Source organism: Corvus brachyrhynchos, unplaced genomic scaffold, assembly GCF_000691975.1.
Source record: "Corvus brachyrhynchos isolate BGI_N302 unplaced genomic scaffold, ASM69197v1 scaffold255, whole genome shotgun sequence".
Taxonomy (NCBI): domain Eukaryota; kingdom Metazoa; phylum Chordata; class Aves; order Passeriformes; family Corvidae; genus Corvus; species Corvus brachyrhynchos.
The window spans coordinates 3,738,826-3,757,795 of NW_008238358.1; the positions used below are offsets into that span (position 1 = coordinate 3,738,826).

Here is an 18,970-nt window from a genome sequence, read left to right on the forward strand (position 1 = left end):
TGAGGGGATAAAGCTATTTCTTGCATGTTTATATAGGAAATATGCTGTCATGCTCTCTTGATATTTATTCCATTTTCTAACATTATGGTTGACATTCTGAGACTTCTGCTTATCCTCCTGCATTCCTTGCCGTCGCCTTCTTAGGAACTGCATGTACCTCTCTCTTATATTCTTGATCATACTTTCCTGAGTATTCACTGAAGCATTTTCATATTCCAGAACCTAAAAAGCCTCCAGTTTTTGACCAGCCTCTTCAGCCAGCAGCAGCAGAGGAAGGTGATACCCTACAGCTTAGCTGTCATGTCCAGGGATCACAGCCAATCCGAATTCAGTGGCTGAAGGCAGGAAGAGAAATAAGAGCTTCAGATAGATGCAACTTCAGCTTTGCTAATGGAGTAGCTCTTCTAGAACTTGCTGCAGTTACCAAATCAGATTCAGGAGAATATGTATGCAAAGCTTCAAATGCAGCTGGCACTGATACTTGCAAATCTAAAGTGACAGTCAAAGGTACAGTAACACGAAGAAAATAAGGGTGTATGATGAAAATGTCAACCAAAACTCTATCCCACTTTGTTTTCTGTGGAACAAAAAAGTTAATAATCTAACAACAAACAATTAGTTACTTTCAGTTCTTTTTAAAACTGTAGAATCTAGTAAAACAGAGTATATACAATAATTTATATATCAATAGTGACATAAATGGTGAGAGATCAGTGGCAAACCAACAGCACATTCTTATCAAAGAGATTAAGAATTTGTTTTCTAAATCTAAACACCAAATTTAACAAAAATGCAAGCTAAATGGGTGAAATTACTTTGACATGCATGTTTTATGGAAAGCATGTGAAAAGTGGTGTTTATTAAGGAAAATATAGAAGGAATTTGATTGAGCATATGGCCTTAGAGGATAATTGTTTCAAGACTCTTAAAGACATTTTGACCTTTTAGCTGAAAGTAAATGGAGTCTAAACATGAGTCCTTCTGTGTAGGTCTTGCTTTACCATTGCATAAAGGACACAAGAGTCCAGCAGTATGTACAAATAGTCTCTTTCTCACTACATGAATAGTGAGCCACTAGGCTATGTAAAAGAAAAGCAAGAGAATTTAACAGACCATTGATAAAAAACTGCAAGGAATTCTTAGGGCATAATACCCAGAAGTAGACTGAAAAGAGAAAATCTCACTAAAAATGGATCTATTTTAGAAAATGAGGCTTTTTATTTGCGTATCCACCTATGGATTTGCATCCATGGAGAGTATAAATGGCCTGACTGAAGTAAATGAACAGCACAATATGGTCCATTGTGGACAGTTTCATCTGGAAAGCAAACTACAAGTTGTTTAAAACAGTATTAAAGTATTTTGCATTTTTACCTCTTGCATAGTCTTTTGTTTCATCTCAGGAATTAATTTCTTTTTTACAATTGCTGCAGAAGTATCAACACTCATGAACATAAACTATTACATGGAGCCATTTGTTATAACTGTCTGACTCTGTTTTTTTAGAAAAACCGACAGCTGCTCCAGCAGCTAAGAAAGCAGAAGTGGAAGGCAAACTTTATTTTGTGTCAGAGCCTCAGAGTATCAAAGTCATGGAAAGTAAGAACTCTTTTCAAAACAGTACATTGTCTTCTATTTGCCCACATCTTTTTGTTTGAGATGATGTACCAGTGCCATAAACAACTGGAAAGACTTATCTTCCTCATTTGCATCTTTCTGCAGAGACCGTTGCAACATTTATTGCAAAAGTTGGAGGAGATCCAATTCCAAATGTTAAGTGGATGAAGGGAAAATGGAGGCAACTCAACCAGGGAGGCCGCATTATAATCCAGCAGAGAGGAGATGAAGCCAAACTAGAAATAAAGGACACAATAAAAACTGATTCTGGCATGTACAAATGTGTAGCTTTTAACCAACATGGTGAAATTGAGAGGAGTGTAAATCTGCAAGTTGAAGAAAGAAAGAAAGAAGTAGTTGAAGGAGATCTCAGGGCAAAACTAAAAAGGTATATTGAAAGTTTTTATAGATTAATCTGCAACCAGCACAGAAGAAACTTTTTTGGTTATACATCTGAGAACAAGATATAATTTAAAAATATTCATTAAATAGGAATAACTGTACTAAAAATAAAAGCCCCTGACTAGACTAAGCTAAAGGATTCTACTGCACAGGGCAGCTCTAAGCTGATTCAATATTTCATTTAACAGCTTTCTGGGAATGAAATGCTGTATTGTTAACTTCTGTTATTGATTTGATTAGCACTCCAACAAAAACAAAAGAGGAAGAGCAACCTATTGATATCTTGGAACTTCTCAAAAACGTAGATCCCAAAGAATATGAGAAATATGCTCGCATGTATGGAATTACAGATTTCCGTGGCCTCCTCCAAGCCTTTGAGTTACTAAAGCAAACCCAAGCAGAAGAAAGTCATAGATTGGTAAGATACAGTGTGACTTCAGGGTTGGGTCTCCTAGGAGTAATATGTTTCCCTTGAACAGACATGGTGGCCACACTCTGAAGTTATGATGTGTGCATGAATTTCTGGTTCCTCTTTAGATCTTTTACTGGCAGGTCTCAATTTCTTGCATGCTCAAATCCAAGAAGAATAAATGGGCCTTCTGGCAAAGTAGGTTCTGTCTTCATAACTTGACTGCAATTGTTAGAATGGGAATATACACCAGTTACAGTAGAGTTACATAAAATTTGATGTAGGAATGAATACTGTGTTGGATAAAAATGACAGCTTGACATTTAGTATCCTTTAATATTTGAGTATATTCTGCATTTTTGTAGGAAATTGAGCTCACAGAAAAAGCTCAAAGGGAAGATCAGGAGTTTGATGAACTCGTAGCTTTTATTCAGCAACGACTCACACAAACAGAGGTAAAACATTTTTGGACTGATTTCTGAAATATTCAAACCCATAACAGGGAAGTTGAAATTAACTTAAACTAATATTTTCCAGCCTATTACTCTGATCAGAGACATTGAAAATCAGACGGTTTTAGCAGATGAGGATGCTATCTTTGAATGTGAGATTAAGATTAACTATCCAGAAATTAAACTATCATGGTACAAGGGAACCCAGAAACTGGACTCCAATGACAAATACGAAATTAGAATTGAAGGTGATCGCCACATACTAAGAATTAGAAACTGCCAGCCTGAGGATCAGGGAAATTTCAGAATAGTGTGTGGACCACATATTGCCAGTGCCAAGCTAACTGTGATTGGTAAGTGTACTTCTGAAGTATATATTTGAATTAGTTAACACTTTGTTTATTCCACTCTCTGATCTCTGTTAAAATGTGTATTTTAAAATGCTAATAGAACCTGCAGTAGAGCGGCATCTTCATGACACTACTTTCAAGGAAGGAAAAACATGCACACTGACTTGTCAGTTCTCTATCCCAAATGCCAAGTCTCAGTGGTATAGAAATGGGAGACCTATTAAGATAGGAGGGAGATATTCAACACAAGTCTCTGACAAAGTGCACAAACTCATCATCAAGGATGTTAGAACAGAAGACGAAGGACAGTATACCTGCAAGCTTGACAGTCTAGAAACAACAGCAGATCTGGCCATTGAAGGTTTGTAAAGAATCTCTTTATTACAATAGTGACAGACTGTTTCTGGAGGTTTCATTAGCAGAACAAATGGAAATAAAAAGTATTTCTGAAAAACAGATTCCCAAACTTGGAAACGGACTAAATAAGAAATTTTATTGTCCTTTCTCTTTGAATACTTGTGTAACTTAGTATTCTTGACTAAACCATGATTAATAATGTTCTTTTGCCCACAAACAATCTGAGTTGTACTATATTCTACTTTCTTTGGGACTCTTATATTTTTCTTGGACTTTTCTTGATTATTCTTTAGTTTCCTTAATGGCTTCTCTTACAAAATGTATCTGCACAGCAATCTTGTTATAGTTGTACTCTTATGTCTTCTAATCTTCATTCTTATACATAAAACTTCATAGAAGATGGAATCCCCTTTTCTTTATTTTTTCAAGATCTATTGGTATTATCTCATTAAAATTTAGCTACTTTGATGACAACAATGAGAAGGATTCAGATAAAGTAAATACCAAGGTGGTGCATAACAATTGATGTATTTTTTGTTTCTAAAAACAGCGGAACCAATTCAGTTCACAAAAAGCATACAGAACATTGTTGTGAATGAACACCAGTCTGCGACCTTCGAGTGCGAGGTGTCTTTTGATGATGCAGTTGTGACATGGTATAAAGGCCCCACCGAACTGAGAGAGAGTCCCAAGTACAGCTTCAGAAGTGAAGGTCGTTGTCATTACATGACTATTCACAATGTTAATGCAGATGATGAAGGTAAAAACGCATGGAACATTTGTGCTAGTGTCATTTTTTATCTGATTTTTTTTGTCTGGTTTTAAATGATGAAAGAATATAAATATCAACATTCTTGGTTGCTGCAGGTGTGTATTCTGTAATTGCTCGTCTTGAACCAAGAGGAGAAGCAAGAAGCACTGCAGAGCTCTATCTGGTAACCAAAGGTTAGCGAATTTTCTAAATACATTTGTGATCACAACTATGTGTAAATTTGTTTGTTTGAAACATGATTCTGGAAAAATCAATAGTCCTAAAAGAAATCTAATATTCCTTTGCAGAAATCAAATTGGAGTTGAAGCCACCAGGTAAAGTTCTCAAGCAAGACTGGCACAAGATCATGTCTATACTCTGTCATAGAATTAAAGAATTGCTCTGCTTTTTTATTATTTTCAGATCTTTTTTTCCTAGAGTTAGAGTAAGTATAACCTACATCCTGAAAAAATATTCCTCATCTACAGACATGTGGAACTATTATTCTCATAAATAGTGGCAATGAATACTGAGATAAATCCATACTCAGTGACATTAATAAGGACACTATTCTGTACAATGTGGAATGCCACATTCTCTAAAACACACAAGTTTATTTTTGTTTGAATTACTAAGGAACAGAACGATGAAGATGTACCAACTAATAGATAGGATCCTCTCTGTGCAACTGAAAAAAAATAACCAAGGAGGCAAAATAAGCAACAATTGTCTCCTTATGATAAGTAGTGGTCCTCTTTTTTGAAAGTTCTTAAGAGCCTACTCCAAATGTTACAAAAAGAAAGATTATAGCACCATCAACTACTATTCTTGAGGAGAGCATATTGAAATTTTTATTAGAAGGATTTATTAAGTCAATTAAACATTTTGATTTTCTAGATGTTCCTGATGCCAAGGTTGCAGTTCCACCTCAAAAACCAGCTGAAGGTAGGGTAACAAACCATACTTGTTCCAAATCTGCACTGAAGCAGAAGGCCAGTGGGAACCTCAGAGAAAAATCATAGCTCAGTTATAAGATCTAGTAAATGGTCCCTGTGAGCAAGACTTGACTTGGATAGACTTCTTTGCTGTGTGGAAGGTGAAAACTCTATACAGGTAGTGGTAGGAATTAATTTAATTCTCTTAGAAAGAGACCTTTCCATCATGCTTCCCTATCAGTCTATTGATCATTTGATCTTCCTTTGATTTCCATCTTCCTCGGTGATTTTGTTTTTTTTTTTAATTTTCACCTCTTCTTTTAGTCACAAAAATATCTTTTAAACAAGCTGTCTGAATTACTGCCTTTAAAAATACATTCTTTTAAAGCCATATGTTGGATTTCATGTTTATGGCAAATGGTCTCTCCCCAGGCTCTGTTTTTGGACTACAGACTACAAACAGTATTTATACTTCTGTTAAACCCAGTAGCTTACTATAAACCTCAGCAGTTTAAACTTCTTGGGTTTATTTCCAGGATAATTTGGTAAATGCTTGCAGTGGCAGCAGGAGGGGAAAGATTTGATATTTAGATGAATTGCCTTCAGCAAAGATAGGAGAGTGATGGCAGCAATGAAAATAAAGCTGAGGACATTCAGGGTTCAAATAAAGGTAGACAGGGGATTCCCACTCAAAATATATTTATTCAGCTGCTGTAAATTGTCAGAATAAGCACCATGTTTGCTTTTATTCTGCAGCTGCAATAAAATCTTAAAATGTATTTTTCCAAACCAAGGTTTTTCTTCATTTACAAGGAAATATCAAACTTAAATTTTGTTCTAAATATTTCATTTTTCCTACAAGCTGCCCCTATTCCTATTCTTCTGCCTCTTGTTCCACCTCCAGAGGAGAAAAAGCCAGGTAAATGTCCTTACAGTATTTGAATAGTGTGTTCATGTTTCATTATGACAGTTGGGTTTTGAATTTTTGTTTGTTTGGCTTTTTAGGGATTCTTAAGGGGTTTTAATTTATATTTTTAAATCTATTATTTTTAAGCAGAGAGAAAAGTTCCATTAAAGAAAGTCCCCCAAAAGGTGGTTAAAAAAGGTCCTGAAGAAGTCCCACCACCTAAAGGTAACTTTTTCCTCTTTTTGAAAACTTTTTTAAAATAGTAAAATCACCTTGTTTTTTGTTTTGAAATAACTTGAATCTACCACAATTGTTTGATTTCTGTCTTTATGTTAAAAACATACATTTAAAATCCAAGCTGATTGTGACTGCTTCAAAAATAGTCCCTTCTTTAAACCATCAGTGAGGGTGAAATAATTTCATTAAATGGGAGCATCCAATATGCCTTGCAAATTCCAGAATATAATATGAATAATCAATATATTTATTTTAAGTTCCTGAGGTGCTACCAGAGAAGCCCAAAGAGATCAAAATAACATCCATGGCAAGGAGAGAAGAGATACATGAAGAAAAGAAAATACATGAAATGCCCAAAGAAATTTATGAAGAATGGGAAGAAGATTATGGCGAAGACCATGACTATTATGTCAAGGAAGAAGGCTATGATGAAGGGGAAGAGGAATGGGAAGAAGCTTATGAGAAAAGAGAAGTGACTTATGAAGAAAAAAGAATAATTCATGAAGAAGGTATTTGAATTATGTCATTTTATTTCCTCTCATTTCTCATATTTATTATTAAGCCCCCAACATTTTGAACTAGGCAGCATTTTTTTTTGTTTTTGTTAAAATATCTGGAACTATAATATGCTGACAAATTTTAAGTGACACTTGATGATAACACAAGATATCACAAGGTATGGATGCAGATAGTAATGGATATATTAGAAATTCATTGCCAATGAACTTTGCAGGTCTTTAAAACTTAATATGCGTTAGTAGTAGTAGGGTATGTGTCATTTTTAGTTTTTTGCATATTTCTTCTGTCATTTTCATATGTTCTAGATAAACTTGACTTACTTAAATGTTTCACACATTTCTTGATTGATGTTAATGGCTGAATTTTGCAATTTCTTGCATGCTATAACTGTCTTGGGGATTAGTAACATGTGTGCCTCTAGGAACAGAATTTGGCTTTGATGAGAAAATATAAAACTTGAAAATAAACAAAACATTTTACTTCAACAATTGGATGTCCAAAACTCTCTGTGTGTTTTTAAAATTCATAAAATTATAATGACATAACAAACTCCTTTCTGTCTTCAGAGCCTTTAGACGACATATTTTTATCACTAAGTAATGTTATTGTTTTTTAAGTGACTGAAGTTCCTAAGAAACCTGTGCCTGAGCGAAAACCACCAGCGATTACAGCTGAAAAGAAGGAAAAGAAGGAAGTAACTGTTCAAAAAGGTATGACTTTCCCACAAAACTAACAGGAACATGCAGATTAAGATCTCTTATGCATCTTCTTCAAGCTGAATGATGCTGATTATTCACATTTCATTGGAAAGAAGAAAATTCTCTTTATGTTAGACAGCAAGATGAGCAAGGCTCATGGCAACCCTTTCTCTCCTCCCACCTCATACTTCTGAGCTCTCTGCTCAGTTTTGGTTGAATGAAAACACGAATTGATGGTAAAATCAAACTGAGCTTCAGTTATACTTTCTTCTCCCTGGATATTAGCCTTGGGCACGGGTGTAACTTTTAAGCCATTAAATGCTGCCCTTCTGGGAAGTGTTCTCCATTTACATCACTTCATATCTCTCAGGGTAGGGTGGGCCTCATTGCCACTACTGTTCACCACAGTAAACAATGCGCTGAACAGTGCACAGGATGCACAAGGTTTATAACATTCTAAACAAAAAAAGGGGCCAGTTCTATCTGGTTTCTGTCCGGAAAACAATTTGCAAAATTACTTAAACAATAAACCTATCTGAATTACTTGCAGTTGTCAAGAAACCTGTTGATGAAAAAGTGGAGGTAACAACTCAGAGAATTGCAGAAGAAAAAGTCAAACGGACTGAGGGTAACTACTGTTTAATTATCTTAATGTCATCTTTCTATGAAAGTTGTGGATTTTGTTACTAAGCTGATCTGCATATGCTTTGTCTTTACTTAACATGGTCTGATCAATTTTTCAGTCTTTGAAACATCTCATAAAAGCTTCTGCTGAATTCTTTAAAAAGAAGATTAAAATCTTTTCAGGGGAAAATAATAAATGCAAATATTAACTACCAATGCTTTAAGAAAGGAAGCGTGTATAAAATTGCACTGGGTGAAACAGTGTGTTTCACTCTAAGCTGTAGATACTAAATCCCTGTCTTGCTTAGATTTCCATCTTGACCCATCTACCAAGATGCCTTGGTTAATTCTTTCGTTATAAAATAAAGATGCACCCTTATTCTCTTAGTAGCTACGTCCTTTTGTATGGCATTCCCCATTCCGCAGCAGGATTCTGCCAGCTGCAATTCAGTAAGTGTCAAGAAATGACCTGTATGCTAAACGCCCTGAGCTACCCAGCACCTTTAGAATGTAGCAATAAAAAGAAACAAACACATTCCTTATGTTGCTTTGTGTGATTCCAAGAAGCCTGACTTACCTGCTGAGTTAGATTGTCTCGTTTGTTGTATTTTCAACATCATTGATAGATAGCTGTAGACTTATTTTGATCTCTTTGCTAAATATTTGACTGAGTAACAAAATTCTAACGCCAACAGTTACCAAGAAAGTTCTGCCTCCAAAACCTACACCAATGGTCGTTGAGGAAAAAGTTATGAAAAAGGAAGGTACAAATCAGCATCTCTGAATTGCAGTTTACTTTTTTTCCCAGCACCCTATGTGTTTCTGTGCTTCTTTTGAATATGTGGGCCTGTGTGTATGTATCTGGATCCATAGCAGTAGTCATGCTGTGACTACTCAGTGTTTAATTAATATGTCTACCATGCTTTTGTTGTTTATAAAGTCTGTTTTTAACGTAGTTGTGGATAGCCTTTTGCTTCTTGTTTAAAGAACCTATGGTCACACTGCAGCGTGACTTAGCTTTGTCTTCATCTATTCTGCTTGCTGGCCTATCCTTACATAATAAACATAATTGTGCCCCTGTGCCCAAAAATATCTTTGAAGAAACACCTCTAGAATTCTTTTGATGTACTATTTCCAAAAGCCCATGCATGCATTTTGTTTCAAATATTTGGGTTAAAGGTGTCTGTGTCTATAGTCTTTAACAAATTCTGAATATTCTACTTGCGTGCTCGTTCTGTGTTCAGTATTTTAGAATGTGAATACTGACTGTCTAAATATGTCTAAGACTTTAATGTTCAGTACAGATAAAGATTTGATAAAAACTCACATGCTGACTACCAGTAATGTGGATCTAGAATATTAAATACTAAAACAAAATCCTATCTTTAAAGTACCAACAGTAGAAACATGGACTGTTTCAGAAGAAAAGATGTCAGTTTCTGTCCACAGAGAAGAAGAGTATTCATATGATGTTACAGGTATGTACAAAACCAAAAGTATGTGCACCCAAATCAAAACAATCAGTCCTACTAGACTTTCTTTTGATCTATTTTTATGTATGGCAAATTACATATTTAGACACATCATATACTTGTCTTTCAGTATGCCTTGCTTTTTTTTGTCCATTGTGTTATGTAGCTTTACTTTTATTTAGTTTAATAAATGGAAACTTTTTCAACTATTTTATCTTAATATTGTTTAAATACTTCTCTTTGAAGAGCCAACAGAACATGAGAAAACAGTTGAAGAAAGATTCTTTGAAGCTGTTTACCCAGTTGAAGGTAGTTTGATTAAGGACAGAAGTCTAATCAATATTTGTTTGTTTGTTTTAATTTGAATCAAAATTCATTGTGAGATTTGCACATGCTGTCCATTTCCTGGTTTAATTTTTTTTACATATTTACATGTGGGTTTCAGGAATGATTGTGTACTGGACACACACATAGTATCTTCTTAAATTTTTTCGGATTTACTATGGACATTGATATTTCCTATCTCAACATTTAATATCTTTAAAATTCCTATTGTAGCACATAAGGAAGTTGAGGAAGAGGAAGAAGTCGTTTCTACAGAACTGGAGATCTCTCATGTTGAAGGTGAATAAAGACTTTGCATCAACATCTGCTCCGTTTTTCTGAACTTTCACATTATCTGTCTGTAACATTGTTTACCAAAGGATAGCATATCAGAACTGAGATTTCAATTTCTCTATGGCTCTGCTCTCAAAGCTTCAAGCCCTACTGCAATTCTATCTTATTCTTCTTCATCACTGCTTTAAATAATTCTTGTAATAGCTTTTCATGAGATGGGTTTGTTGTATCTGTTTGATAAAATAGAATAGTTTTTGGCTTATAGTGTTTGCTTATACACCATGTTAAGAGTAGCCTACTCTGGTTTACCAATTATTATAGCTGTGTCCTAAATGATCACCACCTATCTTTTAAAGTGCCTGAGATACCAAAGAGGCGCGTTCCAGAAGAAAGAAAGCCTGTTCCCGTCCCTAAAACAGAAGCTCCATCAGCTAAAGGTATTTCTACTGTTCTAGTAAAAAAAAGAAAGAAACAAAACCCAAACAAATATTCTTTTTTTGTATTATTTTTCATGTTTTCATGAATACATTTAGGAATTTACTCTCTATGTGCCTTTGTTTTTGCACTATCTCTGTATGCATTATTTGCTTTTGAATTGTCTCCATCGCACAGTTTCAGTTTTTCAATTGTGCTGTAACTTAGCTTACAGCTTCAATTTGTCTCAGCTTCTTCTCTTTCTTAACAATCTTTTGCTTATTGTTTCTATTTGTGTGGCTTTTGCTGGCAAGTGTAGGGTGTTTTTACTTCAAGAGAGTCCCATGATAGGTGCTAGTGCAGTGATTTTAACATAGGAGTTTTATACTGTATCAGTGTCTTTCCTGTATAGTCCACATTTGTCCAAAAGGCTGTATGTTGTATTGTGTTGGTTACAGTGCTCAGCTCCTTGTCCAGGCCCTGTGTTTGTTGTATAAAACAACCTTGGATTACTCAAACCTGGGTCAGTGTTCCAAAAACTAAAGATGTCTTACTTTAACAATGTTTTCCAAAGTGCCTGAAGTCCCTAAGAAAACTGTTCCAGAAAAGAAAGTTGCTGTTGCTAAAAAGGAGGTGGCTCCCCCAGCAAAAGGTACAGCATCTTTTGAATGTGGGCTTTAACCAGTTCTGTGCTATTGTCTTCTTTTCCTAACTTCTCTTATGTTCTCAACATAAGCATGTGATAAATGTAATCTTTCTGTGTTCCATGCGTGAACAGGTCTGTTCTCATCTAAGACATTCAAACGCCTTAGAAAGATTACTTAAATGAATTTTGATACCTTTAGAGTTTTTGAAGGGCCTAGAAAAACTGCCTGAAGAAAAAGTACATGTTCCTTTTCCCAAAGGAGAACATCTGCATGCCAAAGATACACTTACTGATGGAGTGTACACTACTTGTTGAGTTTTATTTTTCTATTAGTCTGTATGTAAGCATGTTTGTGTTAGAATTAATATTTTATGTATAATTCTCTGTGCATCCGTGAGAGTTTTTAAGACCTGGTAATATAGTCGAGCAGCTCTTTCTTCAGTTAAGAAATCAGTCTTAAAGTGTTTGATAGTCTTCCAGCAACTGGTTTGATTTTGGCTTTTATCAAGCATGTGTTGCCCTTGTCATATATCTTTCTATGTTAAGTGTATGAATGTGTTATGTGGTGTGTCTAGATATTCTTATAAATGGATTAATGAAATCTATAATACTTAATAAATCTTTGAAATTTAGAATTCAGTTATCTTATATGTTTTTTTAAGTGCCAGAGGTTCCTAAGAAAGCTCCACCAGAGAAAAAAGTTGCTGTTCCAAAAAGAGAGGAAGCTCCAACACCTAAAGGTACACTTAAAAAAATAATTTTCTTTTCTTTTATCTTAAACATCTTGTTTATGTCAAATTTTGGGTTTGATTGCTAAGTTAATCAGGTTTTACTTGTACTTCAGCCATGTTAAATATGTATCTTTTGTGTCAGTTTTGTGTATAGGTGTGCTATAGATTTATTCTTAAAACACTTGTTAATTTTAGCTAACGATAATTATAATTAATATCTTTGAAGTGCCAGAAGTACCTAAGAAACTGGCTCCAGAAGAAAAAATGCCATATGTTCCTAAAGTAGAAATTCCCTCTGCAAAAGGTACAATATAGCTCACTTTAATATCGTTTATTGTAGCCTTTAGAACATTGCATTTATCTCAACTTGATCAATTGTCATGTTTGGTAAGCGAAACATGACCATGTGTAATCTTTTTAAACAACACATTTCTCTTACATGATGCATTTGCCAGTTTTTACTTCAGAGGTTCTAAAACAAATACTTTCTTTAAGTGCCTGCAGTTCCTAAGACACCTGTCCCTAAAGAAAAAGTATCTCCTGCTATTCCTAAAAAACCTGAGGCTCCTCCAGCTAAAGGTATGCTTTCCAGTAGAATACAAGAATATGCCATCTCTCACCTTCTGTTTATATGTTCTGTACTTAGTCATTGATTCGTGCTTCCCCTGTGAGTTCTGCTGTTCTGATTTAGACAATGAATCATTAAGTATGTTGTATCTCTTATGCAGTACTTATATAGTATTCTTGCTAAATATTGAATCTCCATTATATGTTATGTGCTCAGTACCCTTAAGCAACTCTTTGGAAAACTAGAGTTAGCATTTTGAAACTATGCTTTCACAATGGAATTGGAAAGGCACACATTTAATATCATTGTCTTTCAAAGTGCCTGAAGTGCAGAAGAAAGCCAGTTTTGAAGAAAGAGTACTTATTACAGAAGAAAGAATATCCGTTGCCATTCCAGAGGAAATCCCATTACCTGAAGGTACACTATAAACAGACAATAGTGAGAAACTTGTGCTATGTCTACAAGTCTGTTGCTCTAATATCAAGATCAAAATACACCAAAAATTTTTTCATAGTTATCTTGTATGAGTTTTGTGTTGAACTGCAGGCAGGTTAAAAGCCTCCTAAGTGCCACTTACAATTTCAGTCTTGAATGTCAGGATCCCCCCGCATCAACAGGAATGGAAACTACTACTGAATAAAATGGTCTTCAGATCAGGGGCTCATAAAATTGCTGTAGCAAATATGGATGTATTGTTTAATTTAGACTCCAAAAATTAGAGCTGTGACCATCCATTTGTCATTTTCTCTACAAAGCTCTCTGTAGCCCTGAAGATAAAATACTGCTTCCCTCTGCAGTGTCAGCTTCTCACCAGCTTTCAGTTCACCTTCTCATGTTCAGGAACGATTGAGATCAGTTGTTTTAAGTTAGTATAATTCTGCATAATATCTGCTTCAAGATAACTGAAATCAGCATTTTGTCTGTTTTTGTATCCCATTAATAAATACCCATTAATAAAGTAGTAAAGACAATTTGCACTTTCCTTTAAAAAACCATAAATGAATTTTTAGAAGCAAATTTGGAATGTCTATCTAAAACACGAACTTGCACATACACATCCATATGGATACATGCAGTGCTCATTTCTGTTTGTCTCCTGCAAATTAACCTTTTCTCTGGAACTAGTTGATGTTTTCCCTGACACAGTCACCTTTGTAGATGAGTACATGCCAGGATTTCCTTTCAGTTCTTGACCTATCTATCTCATTTGTTCCTCTCCTCACTTTCACACAGTTGGATCAAGGAGCAACCTCTAATTCTTTCACTCTTGTTTTCTCCACCTGAGTTGTCGTGATGGGGAAATTTGGGGAGCTGAGGCATTCTATTGAACTGACAGTTGACCAGTGAATGGTATTAGATACAAAAACACACAATGGGGTGCATGGGACATGGACAAACAACATAATTTAGAGCAAATAATACATATGTATGTGCACAGCACTTTCTGTATTTTATGCATATCTTTGCATATATTATCATATAGAACTTCTAAGAATTGATCTTCATCTTCTTTATCCATCAATCCCTCCTTCTCTCCATCTATCCATCCACCAAAAATACTAAAACAAATAATTTTCCTTAAAGAACCAACAGTTGAAGAATGGTCTGAAGAAGAAGCAGAGGAAGTATCTATTTCCATTCACAGAGAAGATATTTCTGAAGGTACGACAACAATTCAGAAATACTAGGCAAAAAAGTAATTTTTGCTCTATACCAAATAGACAGTTTGGATTAATATCTGCATTATTCATAAGGAAAAAATTACTACTATATCAATATGTTTTGTAACTTATAATTTTTAATTTTAATGTCTACAACTTCTGTTACTTGCTTTTGAAAAGTACGGTAGCTAATCCTGTTTCAATACAGTGAAAATAATAGGTTATCTCTTTGATAGTGAGATCTATCAGGCCCTCTTTTTGTTTACAAAAATCCTCTGCTGGAAATTCCTCTTCCACCAGGTTGCTTGGATGAAGTAAATGTTCTTGAGAATACCATGGTGCACTCAGATTCCTCAGATAATTTAATTGTAAAATGACTATATTGTTTCCACCTGTAAGTTTATTGGTGGTAACATAATACTGGTGAAGGACAGTAACACTGACTGATTCAGTTTCTATGACAAGTGACACCACAGAAAGATTTTTCCGTGGACATTTTTAGTCAAGGAATTTTCTTGGTATTTGGGAAAGAAGGTATCTCAAAATGGACAAATTTCAACATTAGTGGACAGAGTAATGGACTGAGCATTTTCAAATTCTACACAAATACAAGATGAGAGCTCAGTCTCTTGTTCCATTTAAGTTGCTTGGAGTGTTTCTATTGGCCTCAGAGGAAGCAGGATGACTTGAATATAGATTTTGTCACCCCAGATGTGTCTATTAATAAAGCACACTGTTTATTCTTGTTTTACAAATATTATGTTGCTTACCAGGGCCATAAAGATAGTAATATATGTCAAATACTTAAACTTCGGTGTTTTTATATTTTACTCTTTTTAAAAGTTACTGAAGAAGAGTCTTACTACACAGAGGAGACAGTAACTGTTCCAGAAAGAGAGGAAGCCCCACCCACAAAAGGTATACCTTCATTTCACTACACCATCCAAGTTGTTTCATCATTCTTGGCATTATGTTGCCACTATATGTTTATGTCCATTTTTGGCTTTTTTGTATGTGTTCATGCTATAGTGATACTACTCCTCTATGTAAAACTATGTATTGTAATCTTTTAAAGTGCCTGAGAAGCACAGGAGAATTGCCCCTGAGCCAAAAGTCCCAGCTGCTCTTAAGGAAGCTCCAGGAGCTAAAGGTATAAATCAGTTTCTCAACTGGTTGATGTGTCTTCAAAGGAATTATGTTTGTCTTGCTGTCTTGCTTGTACATGTTGACATGGGTGGTGTCTTCTGACAATGATAAATGCTGTATCAAATTCCACTTTGTACTTTGAAAATTATTGTCTGTCTTAACTCAGTAAAACAAATTGTGTACTAGGCAATTGCAAATATTACACTTTAATATTCTTTCTCATCTTCCTTCTCATCTTACTCATTTTCCTAAAGTTCCTGAAGTTCAAAAGAAAGCAGTTCCTAAAGAGAAAGTACCTGTTCCTGTGTCTAAAAAAATGGTGGCTCCACCAGCAAAAGGTATATCAGTGTTCCTGTTGCAAAAAAATGCGGTTTTGCTGCCTTCCATCTTTAACATATATGCCTACGTTGGGGATTGTATTGTTGATACAATATATATCTCCCTATCAAATTTCTTCAACATTAAACATGTATTTATGTCTGTGTACAATGACACCTGTGACCTGTGCTGTTTGATGAGATTTTATGTTATTATATGTTATTTATATGTTATTTCATCTTCTATCTTATACCTGTTGATAAATCAAACAAATTTTCTAAAGTTACACAATCTTTTTTAAGAACCTGCAGAAGCATTGGTGCCCACTTTTGAGGCAGAATTTGAAGAACCTCCAACAACCAAAGGTAAACAGATTATTATCATGGAGATTTTTTTAGTTTGGTCTTGCAGTATTTGTGTTTAGGCATTTTACTTAAATACAGTTTTGTTTGTTAGTATCTGTAACCTTTGTAGGGATCTCCTCTATCTTTTGACTCTTTACTCATTTTCGTGCTATGGCTATAAAATACGCTCTTCAGCAGTGTCTTATTTTTGTTGCTGTTGAAGTTCACTTAGCACTTTTTTTAAAACAATCAGAATAAGTAAAAGACACACATATCTGCATTTCAAATATTGCAATTAAATATTCTTGCACATTATTTTTAAGTGACTGAAGTTCACAGGAAAATTATCACAGAAGAAAAAGTTGCAGTTGCTAAAAAAGAAGTGGCTCCACCAAAGAAAGGTACATAATTTTTCAGAGTTACACAAGGGAAGTCTTGTTTCAGAATAGTGGTTTGTATTTATGTCTAGTTATCTAACACAAACTGTAATGTTCAGTGTTTGCTGTCTTTTTTTTTTTTTTACTTGAAGTAATGTCAAGTCTCTGATTTGTGTTTTGTTATCTGCTTATGTTTATATACTGCGATTAATTTAACATCTTTTACAATAAACTTCTTTTTAAAAAATGCCAGCAGTGCCCAAGAAGCCTGTGCCAGAAGACAAAGTACCTGTTCCAATTCCACAGAAAGTGGCAGCTCCACCAGCTAAAGGTATACAAGTTCTTTTGAAAGTAGAGATGGCTTTTAAATATCAGACATCCATGTGCATCATACTCACAGTCTGCCTTAGTTAACCAATCTGTCTCTCCTGATTTGATTATAAGTGAAAAGGACCTTTGTCTTCTCCCCTTCAAAATACTGCAGTGTGACAGAGAATAGTCATACACCTTCATTCCTTGCATTTTTTAGCTATTTAATACCACTGATCACTCTGGATGCTTAAAGGCTTTGCCAAGCTGAGTGATGATATTTACTCAGTGAAAAAAAAAAAAAAAATTGAACACATTTAGAAAAAAAATTATCAATGTTTTATAATATTGTCAATATTCAGTGAAATGTTTCAAACTTACAAATATGTCTTCTGTTTCTGTGCTTTTCTTGTGTTTGATTTTGTTATGTACCCTGTATGTGTGGTGTTCTTGCTGTTATGTGGTTTGTGTTTCTGAAGAGTCTAGAGACAAAGTGTTTATTTCTTACCTTCCTCTTATTCATTCCATCTTACTTCACAATATGTGAATATTCTGTTTGATTTTGATTTGTTTTGGTCGATATATCTATTAGCCTAATATTACATATATTATTTTAGTATATATTATTTGTATGTTTCATGTGATTGTTGTGTTCATTATATTTTCTTTTAAATAGTGTGCTATTTGCTCCTAATTGTCTGTCCATAATTCTTTCGTATGAACTTCAGAATGTGTGTGATTTGTTTTAGAAGCTAGTATTCTTACAATTACTATCTTTAAAGTGGCAGAAGCACAGAGGAAAACTGCCAGAGAAGAAAGAGTATCCATTGCTGTTCAAAAGAGAAAAGTGCCTCCACCACCAGAAGGTAGTCCTGGCCATGGGTTAATCTATTAATAGATTGTGCTCATGTAATGCTATCAGAGCTTCAGGCCTATTGGTCTGGCACATTTCCTGAGGTTCAAATTTAGAATTATAGAATCATTTAAGTTGGACAAGATGCTTAAGATCATTGAGTCCAATCATTAACCTTAAACTATCAAGTCTATCACTATGATCCACTATAGTCCCAGGGGACCTTTTACATAGTTTTTGAGAAATACTAGAGACATTTTTCCCAATTACTCTGGGGGTGGGTGGTGTCACGAAACAATAGTCATTTTTCTAAGAAACTCCAAATGGGATATTTATTGTACGTTATATGACACCAGAAAAAAACATATTAATGTTAGACTCTGTCTTTGAAGTACCAACAGAAGAAGAACACTGGGCTATGTCAGAGGAAGTATCCGTTTCTCTCCACACAGAAAAGGAGATTTCATACACAGGTATGAAGACAAAAAAGATTCTGTGTCCAAAGTTACATCTTATCAGCCAGTAAAAAAAAAAAAAAAAAAGAGCGAAAAAAAAAAAAAATTTCATGTCCTTTGCTATTGCCAGTTTATTATTATAGTGAAGCTTGTAGAATAACACAGGACAGTATTTCATTCTCATGAAATGTTTAATGCTTTCCTCTTGGCTTACTGCTGTTCTCATAGTGGAAGCCCAATAATTTCATTTGGTCCTCCTTTTCAAATCTTGCCACCTGTCTGACCTTTGAGGGGAAACAGGAGACAGTCTTGGCTTTCACTTAAAGTAACTTTCCTATCCTGAAAAGAAAGACAGTCCTTTCCTGTTCTGTAAAAGCAACTCCTCACCTAAATATGAAGGTTAAAGAAAGAAATCTTTAACTCTACTGTTACCTACACGGCTGAGACACTCAACACAATCCAACATCATGGACCTGCCTGCTCAACTGTCCATAGCCTTTAAAGAATATTCATTGCTCTTTCACTTTGCAGACTATCAACCGATTTGTGAAAAATGACCCACAAGATGCCTCATACTTACTACTTTTAGACCTGATACCGTTGATAAACAGCATTATCATATTGATATCATGAAAGATTAATACAAAAAAATCAGTGTGAAGTTAAACTATCTATTTAGTCTCCAAAGATGGGGGGACAAGCATATCAGGAGTACTAGGAGTAAGATGGAAGACAATCTTTGGTCCTCTGTAAGGCAGGTGTAATATGCCATCTGGAAGGAAAAGGGTCAAAGCAGAAGG

General features: G+C 34.9%; 1 protein-coding gene across 1 annotated transcript in view; it reads left to right on the forward strand.

Moving 5' to 3' along the window:
- The window catches only part of TTN (titin), a 242,421-nt gene that overhangs the window by 84,991 nt on the left and 138,460 nt on the right, over positions 1-18,970 (forward strand). Inside the window, exons 95-129 of the mRNA XM_017735567.1 lie at positions 220-507; positions 1,507-1,599; positions 1,723-2,005; positions 2,260-2,437; positions 2,794-2,883; positions 2,966-3,233; positions 3,331-3,591; positions 4,138-4,347; positions 4,455-4,532; positions 4,647-4,673; positions 5,236-5,283; positions 6,136-6,192; positions 6,328-6,405; positions 6,675-6,926; positions 7,554-7,646; positions 8,185-8,262; positions 8,954-9,022; positions 9,650-9,736; positions 9,977-10,039; positions 10,289-10,354; positions 10,705-10,785; positions 11,337-11,414; positions 12,071-12,148; positions 12,366-12,443; positions 12,635-12,718; positions 13,026-13,124; positions 14,292-14,369; positions 15,212-15,286; positions 15,444-15,518; positions 15,769-15,852; positions 16,135-16,197; positions 16,500-16,577; positions 16,807-16,884; positions 17,645-17,728; positions 18,108-18,188. Of these exons, the coding sequence (XP_017591056.1) occupies positions 220-507; positions 1,507-1,599; positions 1,723-2,005; positions 2,260-2,437; positions 2,794-2,883; positions 2,966-3,233; positions 3,331-3,591; positions 4,138-4,347; positions 4,455-4,532; positions 4,647-4,673; positions 5,236-5,283; positions 6,136-6,192; positions 6,328-6,405; positions 6,675-6,926; positions 7,554-7,646; positions 8,185-8,262; positions 8,954-9,022; positions 9,650-9,736; positions 9,977-10,039; positions 10,289-10,354; positions 10,705-10,785; positions 11,337-11,414; positions 12,071-12,148; positions 12,366-12,443; positions 12,635-12,718; positions 13,026-13,124; positions 14,292-14,369; positions 15,212-15,286; positions 15,444-15,518; positions 15,769-15,852; positions 16,135-16,197; positions 16,500-16,577; positions 16,807-16,884; positions 17,645-17,728; positions 18,108-18,188 (3,861 nt within the window). The remainder of the gene's footprint in view (positions 1-219; positions 508-1,506; positions 1,600-1,722; positions 2,006-2,259; positions 2,438-2,793; positions 2,884-2,965; positions 3,234-3,330; positions 3,592-4,137; positions 4,348-4,454; positions 4,533-4,646; positions 4,674-5,235; positions 5,284-6,135; positions 6,193-6,327; positions 6,406-6,674; positions 6,927-7,553; positions 7,647-8,184; positions 8,263-8,953; positions 9,023-9,649; positions 9,737-9,976; positions 10,040-10,288; positions 10,355-10,704; positions 10,786-11,336; positions 11,415-12,070; positions 12,149-12,365; positions 12,444-12,634; positions 12,719-13,025; positions 13,125-14,291; positions 14,370-15,211; positions 15,287-15,443; positions 15,519-15,768; positions 15,853-16,134; positions 16,198-16,499; positions 16,578-16,806; positions 16,885-17,644; positions 17,729-18,107; positions 18,189-18,970) is intronic.